Source organism: Pinus tabuliformis, chromosome Q, assembly GCF_031772625.1.
Source record: "Pinus tabuliformis cultivar Carrire ecotype Pingquan chromosome Q, CPIR1, whole genome shotgun sequence".
Classification (NCBI taxonomy): domain Eukaryota; kingdom Viridiplantae; phylum Streptophyta; class Pinopsida; order Pinales; family Pinaceae; genus Pinus; species Pinus tabuliformis.
This window is the reverse complement of record NC_142296.1, coordinates 137,664,904-137,685,098: the sequence shown is the minus strand read 5'-3', so window position 1 is coordinate 137,685,098 and position 20,195 is coordinate 137,664,904. Positions and strand designations below refer to the sequence as shown.

At 39.0% G+C, this 20,195-nt stretch overlaps 1 protein-coding gene across 3 annotated transcripts in view; it reads left to right on the top strand.

Moving 5' to 3' along the window:
• The window catches only part of LOC149218635 (uncharacterized), a 339,705-nt gene that overhangs the window by 23,493 nt on the left and 296,017 nt on the right, over nucleotides 1–20,195 (top strand). For all 3 annotated transcript variants that reach the window (XM_089384105.1, XM_089384106.1, XM_089384104.1), the window contains exon 2: nucleotides 8,805–8,955. In XM_089384105.1, the coding sequence (XP_089240231.1) occupies nucleotides 8,805–8,955 (151 nt within the window). The remainder of the gene's footprint in view (nucleotides 1–8,804; nucleotides 8,956–20,195) is intronic.

The window sequence follows — 20,195 nt, the reverse complement described above, 5'->3', positions numbered from 1 at the left end:
CGTCAGCACTCTAAGCCAGGAGAAGGGCCAACGCAGAGGCAGAGGAGGGCAGATTAGGCTCACGTAGAGCCACGAAGGATTGACGCAGTTGGTTGGGAGGAGCAGATTCAGCCCACGCAGTGATTGCGCAGAGCCTAAAGGGCTCAGATTCTTTGAGTTGCCAGGGCTAAGGGAGCTGTGCAGATTTTGATTTGAGGAGCTAGTGGGACGTTGTTTCTGTCGGTGCAGAACAATGTCTAAGGAGACTGAACCAAGGTAGAGGGAAGCACTACCTCGACAGATTTCTAGCCAAGAAATCTAGATCCGGGTTGCAGTGGCAAAGGAGGATTGGAGAGGAGTGATTCAACAGTTGGCCGAAGGATTTCTAAGAGGGAAATTAGGACTTAGAGGGAGTCTAGAGAAGAGGAGCAGAGATGGCAATGAATGGGTTGAGGGATCAAGACAGATTGGACAGAGCATCCAATTTTGTCATCTGGAAGGCTAGGATCTTGACAATCCTAGACAAACATCGCATCAAGGACTATGCCTTGAAGGTTGTTGCTGAACCAGTCGACGCTGATCCATTGAAGAAATACGAGGAGGCCCAGGCTAAGGCCAAGTGCATGATCCTAGACGGGGTCAAAGATCATGTAGTACCACACATTGTTGAGAAGAACACAACAAGGGAGATGTGGGAGACCCTGACCACCTTGTATCAGGGCTCTTCCGTGCAACAGAAGATGCTATTAGAAAATCAGCTGAGACAGTATCAGATGCAGAAAGGAGAGGAGATAGATCCCTTCCTTCTCAGGTTGCAAGGGATTTGCGACCAACTTACTTTTGTGGGGTCTACACTGGATCCAGAGTTCATGGTTAGGATTGCGTTGAATGCAGTCTCCTAGGAGTGGGAGACGTTTGTCCAAAGCATTTTGGGCAGAGCAACTCTCCCTAGTTGGGAGGAGATGTGTGCAACTCTTTAGTAGGAAGAGAGATTGACCAAGGTAGGGAGTAGCGGTAAGGGAGTTTGAATCAAGAAGGAGGAGGATGCAACTGTGGCATCAACGGGACATCAAGGGCTACAAAAGAGGAAGAAGAAAGACATCTCCAAGGTCAAGTGCTTCAATTGCGGGGAGATGGGACATTATGCCTCTCAGTGCCCCAGGAAGAAAGGCAATGGAGAAGCTTCTGACTCAAAGGCTGCTCTAGCAAAGGCGGAGAAGGATGTTGAGACTAATGATGATTGTGCCATGAGTGCTCATGCGCCTCTAGAGAAGAGGTGGGGTGATCTGGAGTTGTAGTTGAGAGGACTACATGCAAGGGCAGGATCCTTGAGGTGCCCAAACTCTTGGATCACATACGGCTACGGGAGCCCTTAACGACAATAGCATGATGACAGGTGTCGGGTGGAGCAAGGTGTGATGGAGCGACAAGGTAGTGCTAGAGTGCAGAAGTCTGTAGTAGCGCAGTGGTGGTTGCAGTGTGTAAGAGGCACATAAGAGGTTGCAACGACGCAGTGGCAACAGAGGGAGCATAGGATAACAACAGAGGAGGCTTCAGCATCACGAGGCTTCTGGACTGACCAGGATGTCAGTGTTTGGGTGAAGTCAATTACTTACTTCTCGGTAACTGAGTTGCAGTGCAACAGTTAGCAGTGGCAGTGCTATGGGTAGCATGATGCAACATATTGAGAGGGAGTTGTAGTATAGATGTAGCAGTGGCAGTGTCATGGGCAGTCATACAGGAAGCAACAGTGCAGTGGATGTGGGGCAGCAGGCCAAGCATCAACACAAAGGACCGATGCGGAGGATGAGTGTGATGCTTCTATGGTCAAGCTTTGCTAGAGCACATTCCTCGCTAAGAGGGAGTGTTGATTTTGGGTAGCATCGGATGTGCTCTAGCCTTGAAAATTGGTGGAGAGGCTAAGGCACATGAGATCTCCAAGACCTGAAAACCGTTTGGAGAAATTCCACCTGGATGAGGAGTTATTAAAATAATTAATATTTTTAATGAGTTCCTAAGTCTAAACTTAGGAAAATAAAAATATTAATGTGTATTAATAAAATATGGGTGAGAAAGTTCTAAGTGACGAGGATCAAGCCAGTTCTAATCTTAGCCGTTGATTAGGGACTTAATCTTGGCCGTTAATTCGTCAACAGGAAAAGAATAAGAGGAGGCTTGAGGGTCAGTTGGAGACACACTAAGTGATCAAAAAATCGATTTTCTAGGGTGAGGTTTGCTGAGGAAATCGAGTTAGTGATCAGAGTTGTAGTGAGGGGCAGTTCAGCAAGGGATTTTCATCCGACGTTGAAGAATACATAGCAAAGAGGCAGCGTAGGCGCTAGAAGGGCTGACGCAGAGGCCGAAGAGCTGACGCAGAGGACGCAGAAGGTTGACGTAGGTGACGCAGAAGCCGTAGAGGTTGACGCTGGGCCTCAGAGGCAGCGCTTGGGAGATTCTGTGTGGCAGAATGGGAGCAGATCAGCAGATTCTGAGCGGGAGAGGGTGACGCAGCTCCTGGAGGAGTGACGCAATTCCAGAGCAATGCTTGGAGCAGCTTTCGCTGTCCAACATAAGGAACAACTAGAGTGACTGTGGGGTTTGATCATCCGCTTACTGATTTGCTGGAATATCTGTCTCTGGATAGAGGTACTACTACCAAGGATACTCTTTGTTGGGTGAGCCATTTCTGGCACCCTAGTTGTATTCACAAAAGCTGCTTAATTATACAAACCCTCTATATGTTGCATTGGTTTTCCCGAATTGGGTTTTTCCGGGGAAGATTGTCCAAAATTAACGGTGTCCCTTGTGTTATTGTCTCCGTGTATTTTAGTGCATGATCTATATATTTGTGAAGGCTACAATGGTGTTTACTTCGATGTTTATTCAATTAAATAACTTGTTAATGTAAAGAACAAGTAGGAGATTGTAAACCAATAATTGCAGTAGGGGTTTTTGATGTGTTAGATTAAGGAATTTTCACATGTTTGTCACCTATCTTTGAATATTGCATCCTCTTCAATCTCCCACTATTCTCAGCCACTAGGACCTCCACTTTTGGCTCATCTTGTTGCTTAACTTAGTCCAATCATGGATGGATATATGTGTCAGCCAATAACATATTAAATGGGCAATCTCGATCAACGTTATTTAATTGCTCGACTTCTTCTCACCTTCACTTTCTTCATGTGATTCTTCTTCTTCCTCATAAACTTGACTATAAGACTCTTCTTGTCCCATCATGTTGGTGGGGGCAAGGGTGTTTGGGACATTTTGTTGAACATCACATTTTCCTTCATCAATTTTCTTTGGAAAAGACTTTTCTTTGTTGAATTGATTCTTTGGAAGATAACTATCCTTTATTTCTCGAGGGCTACTAGCTTATTCATGACAACTTTTGGCTAGCAAACATCTCCTTGACTTTCTTGGCTAAGGTCGTGACCACCTCTTTCATACTAGAATCAACTCTATTCTTTGCAGTTTGGAGTTTCAACCTCAGATGATTAAACAAATCATATGAGCCAAATTGATGTTGTTTTCAACTTTGATAACTATGTTCTATGCTTCTTCCAAGGTGTTGGATTCCTTATCCCTCAAGATGTATGTGAAATGCCCACAAACACTTTGAATGAACCTTTCCAATACAATGATGTCAGATGGTTTAAGCCTATCACGGATTTCGACAAAGTTCTTGTCAAATCTTTGGATGTATTCTTTGATATTCTCTTTATCTATCTTATCAGTTTGAAGAAATTTGCCAAGAGCCGTACCTCCATCAAGATAGTTAGCCCATCTCTTCTTGAAAACATCTTCAAATTGATCAAAACTAGTGATGCTTCTTTGAGTTGAGTGGGCATACCAATCTCTAACATCACCCTCAAATATCAAAACAAACATCATAATGACATCTTCTTCATGAGGGTCAATATTCTTAGGAAAAATTGCCCAAATGAAATTATCCACATGCTTTTCAACATTAATGACAACACTTCCATCAAACTTATGCAACCACTCATGATGTTTATTGGGCAATTGGTGTGGAGAACCAGGGAATGCATCAAAATTTAATGGTTTGTATGAAGCAATATGCCATTTCTTAGTCCTAAAGTTGTTGTTATTGACATTATTATTGTTGCTAGGGCTATTTTTGGCATTAGTGTTGGCATTGTTGACCATATTTTCAATGAAAAACTGCATAGCAGTAGTAGTGCCCTTGGGGGTGACACACCTAGCTCACCAACTCTTCTTGCAGTAGCACTAGTTCTAGGAGCTATGATGGTATATGAAAGGGCACCCTCCAAAGGAGAACTAGTGGAATTATGAGAATCAGGAGTCACCAGAAGAGGATCTATAATGTCGTCAAATAAATCACCTCTTCGAATATATCAATCTAATGAAAGGTAGACTTGCTTCCTCCTCGATAATGACGCCATAAATGTTACCACAAAATCTAGTAGGCCTTGAAGAGGGAAACCCTACAAGACAAAGAGCTAGACTAAGTGCTAACAATGGGACAATGGCCCACTGTCACCTCAACCAAGGTCCCCTGCTCTTTACGGACTTTCACAAATGGGAGGAGGCCTTGTAAGATTATGATCACCTATAATAGGTATTCTAGGGTTTAAGGTGCAAAGTGATAACCTAAGGCTTCTTAAGGAAAGCTTCAAGCTATGATATAAAGCTTCAAAGGGTACTTCACTCCGTATGAGAGACTTAGGAAAAAGAAGCACAAGATCTAGGGTTTTGTGATTTTTCGGGGATAGAGGTACTTCCAGGAATCAAGGCAATGAGGAGCAAGGGCTTCTTATGATATACTTCACTAAGTACCAAGCTCATACAACCCTCAAAGAGGAAAATTAGCTAGGTTTTCCCTCTTAGAGCAACACCTAAGGCTTGAAATTTTATGGGCGAAAACTAAGTGGATGCCCACCAAACTTGGCGGTTTCGTTGTCAATACCCTAGGCTTGATGTTTAGGCTCTTAGATTCCCACAAAATCTCTCCCTAAGCAATTCGCTCTAAGTTAGCCGTCCTACCTTAAGAGGACCGAATTTTAAAAAGGAGAATTTATGGATAAGAAGAAGGTTTGACCACCAAGGACTTGGATTAGTGCCTTGCCCTTTGGGCATATGGAGTCATAGGAGGGTCAAGATGAGCTAAATCATCTCTAAGGAGGCCTAAAATAGATGCTCTAGCTACCAATTTCAGGCATTTACCCATTTCAAAGATAATAGAGTTTGATGGAGAGTTAAAGGATTCCTCCACTAGGAACATTCATCACATGTTGTACAATGAGTAATATATGCAATACTCAATTAGAAAGCCTTTCCAAAATTAATTTTCAACAGTTAGGGCATAATTTAGCATATTATAGAAGCAACAATTCCGTACATTAGACAATTCAAGAAAGAAAATTCATCACATTGAGCACTTATGAGACAATATACAATATATCCATCCATGATTTAAGAAGTAGCTCCAAAGATAAGAACAAATTAACTTCGAAACATCGAAATGCATCCACAAGATATCCAATAGACAAAAGAAAGAAATGCGAGTTTTTGTCAAGAAGTCGAATTCCAAGTGTGATGATGACGAGAGACTAAATGAGGTGTCTCATATTTAGACATGTCCAATCAAGTGTAATTTTAGCCTTAAAGCCCCTCTTACTTGACAAATGATGGGCAAGACCTAAGTGTGGTTACAAGCCAACCACAACCAATGTGAAATCATAAAAGTTAACCCACAAGAGGCCGAAATGCTAACGTCATCACTATGTAGGCCTCTTGGAGGCATGCGTTGAGATCTCTTGGTGCCAAATTGAGTCAAGAGGGCTCCAGAAATCATCCTCTGGGGGTTGGCCCCTAGATATCCACACAAGTCATTGTGTGGACCCCGGTTTTGTGTTTGGGGCACAAAATGGGTCTCATGGGTCTCTTGGAGATAGAATAGACTGGTTCTGGTCCAATGTTGAGGGATCAGGGTATGGTGCTAGCCCTCCCATGTCTCAAGGGGTGAGGCAAACCTCATCTGGGCCTCGGATCAATTGCCAACCAGAAGCGCACTGCTAAGCCGACTGGGGGCATACTGGTCTAAGTACATCATCTCATGAATAATGTGGGGCAAAGCACAAATTGTTGTGGTGCTGAAGGTGCCCATGCAATGAATGATGTTTTGCGAGTGACAAGAGTCCCATGGCTCTCAATGCTTCGCCTCTAGGGTGTCACATGCTCCTCTAGTGGACTTAGGCCCCAATTAAGTTGCCCAACCCATGATGAATCCACCTGCCAATCACACATAATGTTCAGTGCTGCATCTTCACCATCAGGTAGAATTAATCATTAGTGCATCTAAGTGAACCAAGCTTGTTAGTCAAGGGCAAATTGAGACTTCATATGGGGCTTCTCTTCCAAATTTACGGTTTTGATCTTGAAATAGTGTTACCTCCCTAGGTAGGAGTGGCTAATAGATGATCCTATTAGGTGTTCCCAGCCCCTAAGGGGAAAGACATGTCCCTGGTACATCCTTCAACAAATAGGTGCCATGTGAATAATGATGAGATAGATGGGGGCAAAGGGGTATCAAGGCCAAATGCCATGGGCACAAGGATAGCAATAATGAGGGAAGTTCACATATTGGGTGTACAGATATGAGGAGGGGCAATCGTGGTTACATGAGTTACCCCAACCTTTGTTTTTCCACCCCTCTTTATGTGCCTTTTGTTTTTTCTTTTTTTCTTTTCTTTGTATTATTGCTCGAAGCTCTAGGAAATGAGAGCATGTTGTGGATGAGGTATAATAGTTATTACCTCCTTAAGGTGGTAGTTCATTGTCCACCAGGGGTTGGGACGTGCACGGGTTCCTTCAATGATGTAATGGGAGTCTGGGACATCTAGTGGCCCTAGGAACCAGGGTGATGGCTATAATGATAAGGGTTAGAGCTCATGTTTGGATTTTGCCCATGTGCTACATTAAATGTCCCGACCATCTTTTGCATTTTATGATTTTCTTTTCTTTTGTTTCTTGCTTGTGGCCATGATATGCTTTTAACTTTCTTTTAGCTGCATCAATCTCTGGGGCAACGCTTCCAGTTCTGACCTAGATATGTTGACATGGGGAGGAGGTGTGCTAGTGCCCTATGGACCCAGTGGTCATGTGGACCCAGAGAAAGGAAATGGGGCTTGTAATGTGTGGAGGGAAGTGAAAAAAATATTGTACGGGAAAATGAGACCACCAAAATCAGGGTTTCTCAAGTAGTGGCCATCCTAAAGCCATAGGCCAATAGGGAAGATCCCACAGAACTAGGATTGGAGATTAACCCCCTATTTGAGGAGAGGGAACAAAACCACGGTCAAAGCCCGCCTTTCTTTCAAGTCATCCAATAATCCACGCCCAAAAATGCCCAAATGAAAAGCAAGCAGAAGCACCCGATTTCACCAAATTGAACAAGACAGAAGCAGACATGCAACCCGATTTCACAATGAAAAGCTCTCCTAGGGGTGCCCACTTTTGGTGGGTAACAGTTCCAATTCTATATATTGAATGTCTTATTTCATTTTTTCCATATTCATCCTCAAATGAAATAGGTCAAAAGTTAAAACTATACAATCACAAAACTATGGTCATCAAAGGAATGCTTACCTACTGCAAAGTTCATGATTGCAGTTTTATTGAGTTTATGCTCCCTTTGTTGGTTTCAATTAGAACTTGTAGCGTTGAGTACCTTAATGTTTCCAAATACTGCTTTCTAATTTTTTTGGGCATTGGCAAAGTCCTCTCACTACTAGCTCTCTTATCACTATCTTCTTCATCATCGCTTGATTCTTGATTTATTCTACCTTCTTGTGTTGGGTTGCTTCCTTCTGTGACTTCCTTAGCATCGAGTTTTTCTACAATTGGCCATGGAATGTGAATTTGATTCGAATTATCCTAGCTATTGAGATCATAAATAAAAAGAGGGGATTAAATGGAGCCAAAATAGCCAACTTAAAAACCTATGTATAGAAGAGAGAAACAACACTAAAATAGTTTGATGGAGCTATCCATTAATGTGTTAGAGGGCACAAGTGAGAGAGAAATATCAGGGAAAGAACAAGAGAGCACCAATACTAGATATAGGTGCCTTTGGTAGCTTTTGGGTTGTTCCAAAGTGCTTACACCATGCCAGGTGTGTGCTTCCTCTAGCGTGATCTCAATCCTTTCAGACTGGAAACAGATCCATTGGTTGGAAATGACAAATTTGCAGGAAACTGATCTGGATTGGCAATCCAGATCGGTGTGGGTGTGGGTATGCCTAGAGCTGAATCTGGTAAGCTTGGTTTTTATTGATTCATTGCTTTGGTCATCCATTAGTGGTAAAACCAAGACTTTTGTCGTCCACTGTCTAAAATGTTACAGAACTTTCGGATTATGGTTCCTCATTCTCATTCACAAAGTGAAACATTCCTTTATCTCTGGAATTATGCTCCCCATTCCTGTTTCCAAAATAGAATTGTGTAAATTTGAAGTTGAATTTCATAGTGCCGCAGTCTGTCAGTTATTTTACGTACAAAATTATCAAATGTTTAAACCTTAAACTTAGTTATCAGTAGATACTGAAAAGGATGAACCTCTCTGACAATGCTCAAATCTTTCAGCGTTTATGAACTGCAGATTATTTATGCTTTGAACATAATAGAATAATGATTTTTAATTAAATTTCGTTTTTTTGTAACAATTTAATAATTTATTGGAATGAATTGGTCTTTGATGTCAATAATTGTAGTCTATTAAGTGCAAAAGATATATTCCAAGACTAATCTACTGTGTTATGTATGTCTTATGTACGACAGGCCACGTGCAGATTTTCCAAGATTTCCTTTCTGTTATGGTCCAAAACAAGAAATTCAGATATTGAATGAATGTATAGAATGGGATATATGGTCTTCTCAACAACTTATGATTGATGGGTGTGATTTGCTTGGAAAGTATACCCTTCCACAGGTATCTGTTTTACACAAATTGGTTGCTGTATAATCATATAGGTGTTATGTAATCTCTGTTGTTTGTGAACTCAGCATGCAAACCCATGTCAATGAAATGATATTGTCTTCCCACATGGTAGTACAGGAAATGTTTCCCATATGGAGAAGCCCGGGAAATGCTTACTATGCATTTCATATACAAATGTTTCCCTGCATTTTGCTAACCAGAAAGTGTCCTCTGTGTTTTCTTTTCTTATTCTCTTCTTTCATTATTAGTTAATCAAAAGAAATGCAATAGAACTATAAGGGCACCTGCTTAATCACAATGTGCATGATTTGTGTAGATCCTTGCAGGTGTGTGGAATCCATACCACTAGTTACCTTTATTTTCCTCCTTTTTAAACATATTGGAGATTTGGTCAAACTTGATCACTCTCCCACAATTTGCACTCATATATATAGAAAATATAAACGAGTGTAGAATGTGTACATTGCAACAATCTTCTTCTCATACTTGCATAAATACTCTTCTGTGTTCTCTCGTGTGTGAGTATCTTTGCAGTTTTCATTGTCTGCCCATATCAATTGATACTAGATCCTTAAGCTTAGGACCTCTGTAGTTCTGGTCTCCTTTGTGATTTTTCCCCATGTAGGGTTCTCCTTTAGCTCTCAACTCTAAATGGCTTGAGAGAGTTATTGACACCCACCTCTCCTGATTTTAGGTCATCAGTGCACATGCAACTCATTATCACTTCTGATTCTCTCAATCTTTTTTTGCATTTCTACATTTTTTTTAAGTATTTTTGTGATTTGCTGCAGCTGTGGATTCCTGTTAGCGATTGGCAGAAACATTGGCCCATTCGTCTGGTTTTGTGTTCATCCTACTGGTTTCTGTCCATTCATAATTAAAACCCACATAATGGTCCAATATATGCAGTGTTGTGCACAGGGGCCTGTTATCGCCCGGATTGTATAGGCACTATGACAATGCTCAGGATGGGGGCTGTCACTCTGATCCCCTCCCACTTCATTCTAGCTGTCTCCCAACAACAGACTATGGGGGTTAGTCCCTATGGAATGAAGTGAAATAAAATAAGCTGAGAAATCAACTTACTTGGGAGACATGGATGAGTGGCTTAGCCACTTAGTTGAATTTAAGCAAGATTATGAAAAACCTAGATTTTCTATTATGAGAACAGTGCTTTAAAGGAGTCACAAATTCTTGCTTCTTATGAATTGAAACCAAATGACCGGATGGACACCTGCTGCTTGAATGATTGACTAACCTATATGATATGCAAATCCTAGAACCTATGTGGGATGCAGTGATCTTGGTAAATTTTAGTTAAATGCATAGTCTAAGTGTAACCCTCCTCTAACTATTTTGAAGTTGGGCTCCAAGGTAGGTTGTGGAAAGGAGGCTAACAGGAAGGAGGCTAGGACCTGATTAACGATACCTTCTGTTAGGCATCTATCACCCGATGCCTTCAGCGTTGCAGAGACTATGGCTCTGACGACTGCAAAGTCACTGTGTTAACCATCGAAGAGTTGCCGATGCCTCTCAAGCTAGATAAAAAGAGTTGACCTATATCCCTATCAACCTAGCTTATGCTAGGAGGTAAATTATTAATGCAAGTCTAGACCTAGGATGTTTATGCAAGAGATTATGAGTGAGATTTATCTTGAGTTAAGATTTTCTTAAGTTGTTTAAGTACTTTGATTAGAAAACTTTTAAGAGTACTTATCAGTAGTGAATCGCAATTTAAAAAAAGATAAAATGCTTATAGATACAAGTGAAAATTTCAAAAATATACCAAGATACCCAAGATGCCAAATGCTAACAGTGGTCAATCAAGATGCTGATCACAGATTTATGACAATTTATATCAGCGCCACTACTTCAGAAAATTTAGATTTACCAATGTATAACAACAGTGCATAAACCACTTCAAATAGTGAAAATTACTCAACACATTGAAGTATAAAATTTCCAATTCAACTAGCAATGTAAATTACACTTTTCAATGGAGTATTCAACAATATTTCAGATCTGATTTTAAGATTACAGCAGTAAGTAAAGATAGATCAACAAGATAAAGATTGCCCAAACTAGATATCCAATATGCCCAAAAATAGCAAAATGCACCAGAACTTGAGAATTTCAAAATCTAGGTGAGTTTGCCTTGGCAATTTTCAGATTTGATATGATTATTACAGTAGTGAATTAACCATAGATTAGCGGATTAATTCAGCGAAAAGTAACTGCCAAATACTTCTAAAATATAAAATTTTTACCAAACTTGAAAATTTAGAACCGATAAACTAATTACAACAGTAAGTTAGTTACAGATCAACAAGCTAAAAAAATTGAATATGCTGCCCCAAATGTTTAAAAATAGTAAGTTTTGCCCAGGAATTGAAAATTGAAAATTTTTAGTCCTTATCAAGTATATGCTTTAGAAATATTTCAAACTTGAATTTTACAGCTATGCAGTGAATTCCAACAAGCTAAAATGTTAGATCTAGGACAAATTAGAGATGCCCAAATGGCCAAAACTTGTGAAAACTTAGATTTTGCAATTTTAATCTATTTTGACTAATTAGAATGTGATTTTAGGCCCTAGAAATTGATGATTTAACATCTTTGATGAAACTGAACCAAAATGAGGGTTTGGAGGTCAAAACCTAGGCCCAAGGCCTTGAAGATTCCACAGTTGACAATCGTTGAAACTTTGGGTTTATCTTGCCTCTTGCTAGATATGAATTTTGAGACCTTAATATTGCGAAACTGACAAATATTTAGTCTTAAATATTCAGATTAGGGTTTCAGGTCAATTTTGGGGCAAAAGAGGCCAAAATTTGGAAAACAAGTACAAGGGAAGCGAATTTGTGGGGATAAATGGGCTAAGATGATAGATTGGGTCACAAGGAGGTTGGAAATGGCGAAGAAGGGCCAACGCTTTGCCCAAAGAGGCTAGTGTTTGGAAAAAGAGGGTCTAGGGGCTAACTCCAAGGCCTAAGGCCTAGGGCCTGGGGCCTAAAGGCTCCACAAAGGAGCCGCAAGCCCTTAGAGAGCTGCGGCCAAGGAAGGGGAGGAGAGAGGGCTGAGGGATGAGGGCCAAAAAGGCTAGGAGAGGGAGATGTTGGGGAAAGAGGTCGAGAGGAAGAGGGGCTAACGACTATCCTAGGAGGGTCGAAAACCAAGACGCAGAGGAAGAAAGGTTGACGCTGGGGGTAAGGAGGGTAGAACTGGGCTAGAAGCCCTTAAAATTTTAAAACCCTTGCTCCAATTTTTTTTTATGCTTCAAAGCTTTGGTTTTTTGAAAATTCTGCCGAGGGAATCCTGCAAAAAAATTTCCAAGAGACTAGATCTTACCAGCAAGGGCCTAGATCTAGCTCTTCTTCCACTTAACTCTTTGATCTAACTTGCAAAAATGAAAATAGAAACACCCAAACCCCAAATATATACAAAATAAATCTAAAACCCCAACCCAAGTTAGAAAAATAAATTACAAATTTAAATTTACAATTTTATTTACAAGATATACATGGATTTTTAAATGGATTTCGAGATATACATGGATTTTTAAATGGATTTCGAGAAAATAAAATTTTCAATGTTTTTTACTTTCAAGAATGGCTAAAAGCACTTAAAAAAAATTAATGATTCAGTATAGCCCAAGCGAAGATTAAATCCACCATATAAAAACTAGAGATCCAAGCAACAATGATTCTTGCCCAAATTTGTGAACTTGGAGGCGGATTGAAGTACCTGCAAAACTCTTAAAATAATTTGTTAGATCACATGGGGAATCAAACCACCTAAGTTTAGTCCAAAACTATCAATAGTATGGTTTTATCTCCATCTAATGATAACAACAAATCTTACCAATATTCGACAGAACATAGAGATGCCTGTAGTCAACACATACCACAAATCAATAAGCAAAAACACCTTGAATTGCACCCCAAAGTCTTTTATTATGATAGAAAAAATAGTTTCTAGTGGGACATAGTTTACACAATTCTTTAGCAGCAATTATAGCCAGAGACCAAGATGACTAGAGACTCAAATGACTCTCTAATTTATAGATAAATTCTCCAAATGGAAAAATAATGGCTAGTTTATTTGATCCTTGTCAAAATAATCTTGGCCTTTGATAAATAATTCAAGATCTTTTAATCTTGGCCCTTGATTTCCTAATTTTGAGGAATTTCCGAATTTATCATTTAATTCCATTTTAATTAGCTCAAAAATAATTATTTAGAGCTAATTTCCTCAAAAATTTGACTTTGACTTAATCACCAAGAGCCAAGAGTCCAAATTTTCTTGAAAAAGACAATATTTCCTTGGTGGAGGATCTTTAAAAATTGATTCTTTCAAGACCCACGATTTTTTCCATTTGGAGAATTTATTTTCCTAGACAATTAGTTTTGACTCTAATTAATTAATTTTCTGGCTTAGGATTTAATTTTATTTTGCCAGGAAAATTAATTAATTTACACATGAGGGATTAATTAATTTTCCAACTCTCTAATACAATTTTTTCATTTAAAAACTCAAATAGGGAATAAACATTTGTCTTAGACCCTCAAGACACAACACATCTGCGAGTCAATATGATCTAGTAAACCAAGTGATTTGTAATAAAATAATTTAGCCAATTAGCTTAAATTATTCCCAAACCACTTTTACATCAGACTCGACTAAAGCATTAGGACTCACCTAATAATTTGACAATAAATTTCACCCTAGCTTTTGGGGGTTTAAGCTGGAAGGGAAAACCTCTTCTGATTAGCCGTGTGGAAAAACATAGGTAATCAGTAAGGCTAAAAAGCCTTCTAGGATGGAATTCGTCATCAAATTATAGGCTTACCTAGGTTGTTACATAGACTCATGGTTTTACTAAGATCATTTACAATATATAACTTGCAGAATGGGATGACTATGACACACAGACTGCTGATATGTGATCCGATCCTTGTTGAAAAAGTTGGTACTTCCGCTTCCTTGGAACTTTGACAATTTGAGTGCAACATTTGGCTCCATATGGGGACACGTTGCTTCCAAGAAGTAACGTGAGAATCCCAGAATCTTGCATCCAAGGAAACAAAAGTCCATCAAATAGATATCCATTCAACATTGAAATCATCATGCATATATAGAAAATACCGCTGGAATAGAAAATCTATCCTAACAAACTGAAATATAAAAAACATAATATAAATGCGTGAAATAAACTAGCTAATGACATAAATGAAAGGGAGTAGGGTTAGAGATACTATACAAAATGATGCCCATGGCATCAGATGTCATCAGTGAGGAACAATCTCGAGCATCTGTCTGCTGATTGGTAGATCACTTGGCTGATTTTCAGATGTCCCTTGCTAAAGTTTGACCCTCTTAGGTCAGTGTGACTGCTCATCACTGTGCTGCATATCTCTGTCAATCTGAAACCTTCTTTTTTCTGCTTGGCGGAGGGGATGGGTGGTGGAAAAAGTGACATATCTCTGATTCAAAGTGAGGCGAATGCTCTTGTGGTACAACCTGTTCACCATTTTCCAACTTCTTTGGAACTTCCACGTGGTATCTTCTTTCTACTTCTCTGTATAACCTGACCATACCACTTGTTGCTGCTGGAATAGTGGCATAAGACAAATCCATTTGAATGCATCCACCTAAATCAGCCGCAAACTTCTGGGAGAGAAACATTCCCCACACATTTGGTGCATCAATGACCGCAATATCCATGGTGATGATCTTGTATGGATAATTTGCTAAGGCAACCTGTAAATCTTTAACCACACCAAGGACTTCAACCTTTCTAGAGTCCATCGAACAAATGTTATGATATGGTCTAGAAATTCTTAATTTTAATTGCTCCATGACCTTCTTGGTCATAACATTCTTAGATGCACCAAAATCTAGCATGCAATTGTGAAGTAACCTGTCATTGATGTCCAAAGTAAGAAAGAATGGTTCATGGTTTTTATTAGTCATATAACAATTGATATTCTTTAATTTGATTTCTTCGTCCTGATGATTAATTTTGTCATCTTCCTATTGTATCATACCCAGAGTGCTGAAGAAAGATGCCCTTTGAGATGGAATTTTTAAAAGTTCAAGTACAGGGACAAACATCTTAATATTATTTATCCATGCGGCCCAATCCATGTTCAAACCAGATTCGTTTCTTTTGGCAGGAACCTGCTTGTTCTAACTTTGACCTTTACCCTTCCTTTGATACGTGTAGCCCTTACTCTTTGCAAGTTCTAGAACTTGTTCTTGAGTTGGTTTATCACCATATGCCTGAGTAATGGGGTCCTTTTCTTCATCGAAGGTGTTTATTGCAAAGGTTAAAGAAATCATATTGGTGCATGGGCTTTCACTTGATTCGCCTTGACTTGCGTTATTACTTCGTTGATATCTACTTTCTTCTAAGATTCTTCTAGCCAAAGCACATGTACTTTCTTCGTGAAAACTGTCACAAGGTCTGCAGAAAGGAACAATTTCATCAACTACGTTAGCAGATTCAAGCGCTGTAGGAGGCCTTTGATCATTTGCGGAATTCCTTTTTGGCCACTGGTTGTTGTTGTTCCCTCTATTGTCGTTATTGTTTCGGGGAGACATGCTCTGTGTTTGCATCCTGGCATTCCTTTCCATTTGTATTAATTGATTCTGCATGTCGCTTATCTGTTTGGCGTGTTTAATTTCCATGTCCCTAACCAGTTTGGTTAATTCTTTGATTGTCTCTGATTCTTCTTTGATTTTAATCGGAGTTCTTTCGTAACCAGGGATCTCAGATTTACCTGAAGCCTTTTTATCCTTTTCTAACTCTTCAACTGTGTTTTGGGCAGCAACTAAAGTGGTAGGGTGAGCCCGCCTTATCTCATATTGAACTTCTACATGGTAAGCCTCAAGATATGTTTCCAATATAGTTTTGTCAGGAGGCTTGTAATCCCGAGTCACGTCCCTTAGTAATTTGTTGAACCTCTGGTTAAATTCTACCACCATTTCATTTTCTTTCTTCTTGATGGTATTGAATTCTTTCACTAAGTATTTACCTTCCTCCTATTTCCGTATTTGTCTCGAAAAGCATCAAGGAGGGTCCTTAGAGAATCAAAAGCATTATTAGCTTTGTCATGAAACCAGTGAATTGCACTACCTTCCAGTGATAAGACAAACAACTTCATCTTGACATCTTCATGGTTATAATCTATAGAATGAGCATGTCTATGGAGGAATGAATTAAACTTATTTATTTGCTCCTCATCATTGATATCATTATTCCCCTCAACGATTGGCAATCTGTTCATAGTTGACTCATTTAGCAGGTCGTGCAGATATCCCTGGATGTTGGTGAAATTGCATGGACCATAATAGTCACCCATGATGTTTTGATTCAGAACATTAATGAAAAGCAAATGGAGATCAAGGAGAGCTTCCTATCTGAGAAAATTTAAATGATCTCTAGAGTGTAACTTGTTTAACTGAGCTCTTAGAACCCTTTTAGGATTGGGAGCGGGGTTAACCAGGCTATCAATATTCTTTCTAGAGTATGTTTTAGTGAATGGATGAATAAGTGGAGTTGCCACCCAAACCGGAGACCAACCTAAATGTCCAGGTGCTAAATGTGAAAATGGACAAGATGACAAGATGAGAAGATCAATGCCTTCACTAGGCTTATGGCTATTAGTCCTGGCCATAGTACATGACACTAAGAGAATATTGGGTCACATTTGTCAGTCCAAGATGCTCTATGAATATCAAGAACTTCCCTTTCGGCAAAGGCTTGGTAAATATGTCAACTATCTGATCATCAGTCACAATATGATGGAGCCTCACTGCTCCTCTCTGAACCATATCTAGGATATAGTGATATTTGATCTCAATGTGCTTGGACTTGTCTTGGAACACAATATTTTTTGCAAGTCAGACCCCACTCTTATTGTCATAGAATATTATGGCTGTATCTAGCACATGCTCAAACAACTCTCCAAAGAGCTTCCTCAACCATACTACCTCATAGCTAGCCATGATAGCAACCATGTACGCGACTTCCTCCGTGCTAAGGGATACAAACTTCTGTTTTCTTCTCATCCAAGATATCATGGTAGATCCCAAGCTAAAGCAACATCCATATGTGCTCTTTCTGTCAGTCGAGGTACCAACCCAATCAACATCAGGGTACCCATGTATTCTTACATCTCCGACATTATATCTCAATCCAAGATTGATGGTCCCATGTAGGAATCTCAACACATGCTTTGTAGTAAGGCATGTGATGGCTTAATCATATATTGGCTTGGAGTATTGATCAACATATGTCCGGTCTAGTGTTCACTAAGAACATCAGAGCTCCAATTAGTTGTCGGTATTCAGAAGGATTTGCCAGAGCAGGTCTTGTAGCTTTATCACATAACTTCTTGGAATCCATTTCCATTGGTACACTCTGTCATACCAAATTTTTCCAAGGGCTTGACAACATATTTTCATTGAGAAAGGAAAATCTCACCAAGTCTTTGTCGTGCTTCTATGCCCAGAGAGTAGTGCATCAAATGAAATTTTTTTCATTTCAGAAGCTACCTCCCTCTTATACTAGTGATGAGGCAGGTCTTTATTTCTTTTCTAGATGTGAGAGTGGCTCCTTTATTATCCTGCACCAACTTCCTCTTGGAGTTTACTATTCCTACACTATTCCGCATCTTGATGATCTTCACGGTTTGTTTTTCTTGATCGCATTCTCATTAAGAAGTTGTGAAAGAATCATTCACATACTCATGCAGGAAGAATAACCAATGATCCAAAAAGATAAATCTAAACAAGAGTTGTGACACAAAGAAATAACATAAGACTTGAAAATACTTAATTTTAATGAGGATTGAAGGAAGTTGTTAGCTCCCTCTTGATTCAGCCTCTATAAGTTACCACTGTCCATTAGTCATATGTCATTGGAAGAAGAAATGCATCTTCTTGAGCAACACTCGACAAACTCTATCATGATCCATTCTAGTCTCAACCATCTTTTTCACATGATGTAATGCTTTATAGTGAAGATGAACGAACTTTCAATGCCACAGTTTACATTGATTATTACTCGTCATGAATCAATGCATGGATAGGTCTTCCATTGATTTTATAAAGATTTTCAAATCTTGATCCTAGAGTGAACGCATGTAATAATAATTACACATATTGACTTCATTGATTGCAATGATATTAGTTATAATCCATCTTCGATCGCTACAAAAGGGGTTAGTTTAGAAAAATATCATTCCATCCTTTACAAAAATCATGATTCTTTCCTACAATCACTATTGTTAGTCAACTGTCATATCAAAATTACTAAACCCCATAAGATTATTACCTTTCTCATATAATGTAAGAGAATCAAAATCCCCCTATCTTCAACATTCAATTTCTATCAATTATTCTTTCATAACCTTCTATGCATTATACTTCTTTTCAAGACAACACTTTCTTGCACATGCATAAATGTAAGTAAAACTAATTTTACTTTTACATGCATCAAGAAGTACCAAAACCATAACTATTAAACACATGCAACACCTTAATTACTCTCTGCAAAATACTATCATATCTTGGGTTCCTTGAAAACTTGGAAGAACAATAGCTTTCTTTACAAACAATAGGAGCTTCAATTCTCTTTCTATAATCAGATATGAAGATGTAGTTGGATCTTGGTGTACTTCTATTTTTCTGGACAATCACAGACATAGTGGCCATACTTATGGCAATTGTAGCATTGAACATTTGATAAGTCCCTGTTCCATTTATAGGAACTGTTGGATCTGAGAGCAGGATTTCTTAAAAAGTGATGATCTCTTTTTGTTTTCTTCTTCTTGTCTTGGGCAACAAGACATGTCTTAGCCTTGACTTATCCCTTCTTGTATCGAGCCTTGATAGCAACATTTTCACTATTTAGTGGTTCAACTACCTTGCCTTCACCATATTCAAGTACGTCATTTATTTCAAGAGTAATATCCAATCTTGCCTTCCATGGATTGAAATTCGAAGCATCAATCAAATTCTCTTCATTCTTGAAATAAGAAGAAGACATCTTGATCAAGTCAAACAGATTTTAGCAGCAAGTAGGAGCACCAAATTATATTTCAGTAGCAAATAGAAGGGGCAACAAGTAATATTTCAGCAATAAATGAGAAGGGGAAGCAAGTAATATTTCAACAACAAATGAGAAGGGGAAGCTCTTATCTTCTTGGGCTTGTCTTCACCAAAGTTTTGATATCGTGTTGAAAATCTGATGTTCTATGCTGTAGCAATTACTTATTTATGCTGCAATATTAGTTAAACAATTGTAGATAGAACATAAACCAAATGCACAATAGATGACAACCAAGAATACAATGAGACATAGAGAATTTAGGTCCAAAGACCAGGGCAAAACCCATAAAGAGAAAATCAAGCCAATTTCTTCTTCTATTAGAAATCAATTGTTCAACAGAGATACAAAGTACAATGAGAGATCAAGAGAATGAGTAAGTTCACCCAAATCTAAGCAAGCTGTAGTATGAAGATCACTGATAGCAGCAACAGTTGCAAACACTAAATCAACCTTGCCTTCAATTGAATCAACACTGAAACACTGAATCAATCCTTGGCTCACCAAGTTCAGCTCTTATTCTCCAAGTCTCTCTCTCACAATCTTCTTCAAGTCTCTCCAACTCTCTCTCTCAAGTTTGAGTTCTTCTTTCACAAAGCACAAGTAGTGAGGGCAGAAAGAATGAGGCATATATATATATATATATATATATAGGAGGAGCAACGAATCCATGGCATAAAGGAGTAACTTGCATGCCAAGAGAGAGAGTAACATATGCCAATTTAGGAAGAGTAACTTTAACCATTATGGAGACAAGCAACACATGCCTACAATGGAGGAATCTCGCATTCCTTGAGGAGTGTAACTCATGGCCATTTAGAAAATATAACTCATTTTGGAAATGACAAAGTTAGTAATCATTTTGGAGAGGAGTTGCTTACACTGCGTGGTGCTTTCAACTTAATTATTAGCAATGGTCTAGATATATGGAAAAGGTCTAGGAACTTCACTTGCAACACATACAATGGGGCAAGTATCGTTGACTATGTGATTCGTACACAAAGCTTGATCGAAAAGATAGACAAAGTTAAGATTGGAGAGCATATTTGGGACTTAAAATCAGACCATAACCCAATTTCTATAAAGTTATCATGGTTAGGAAAAAGGCAGCATAGGA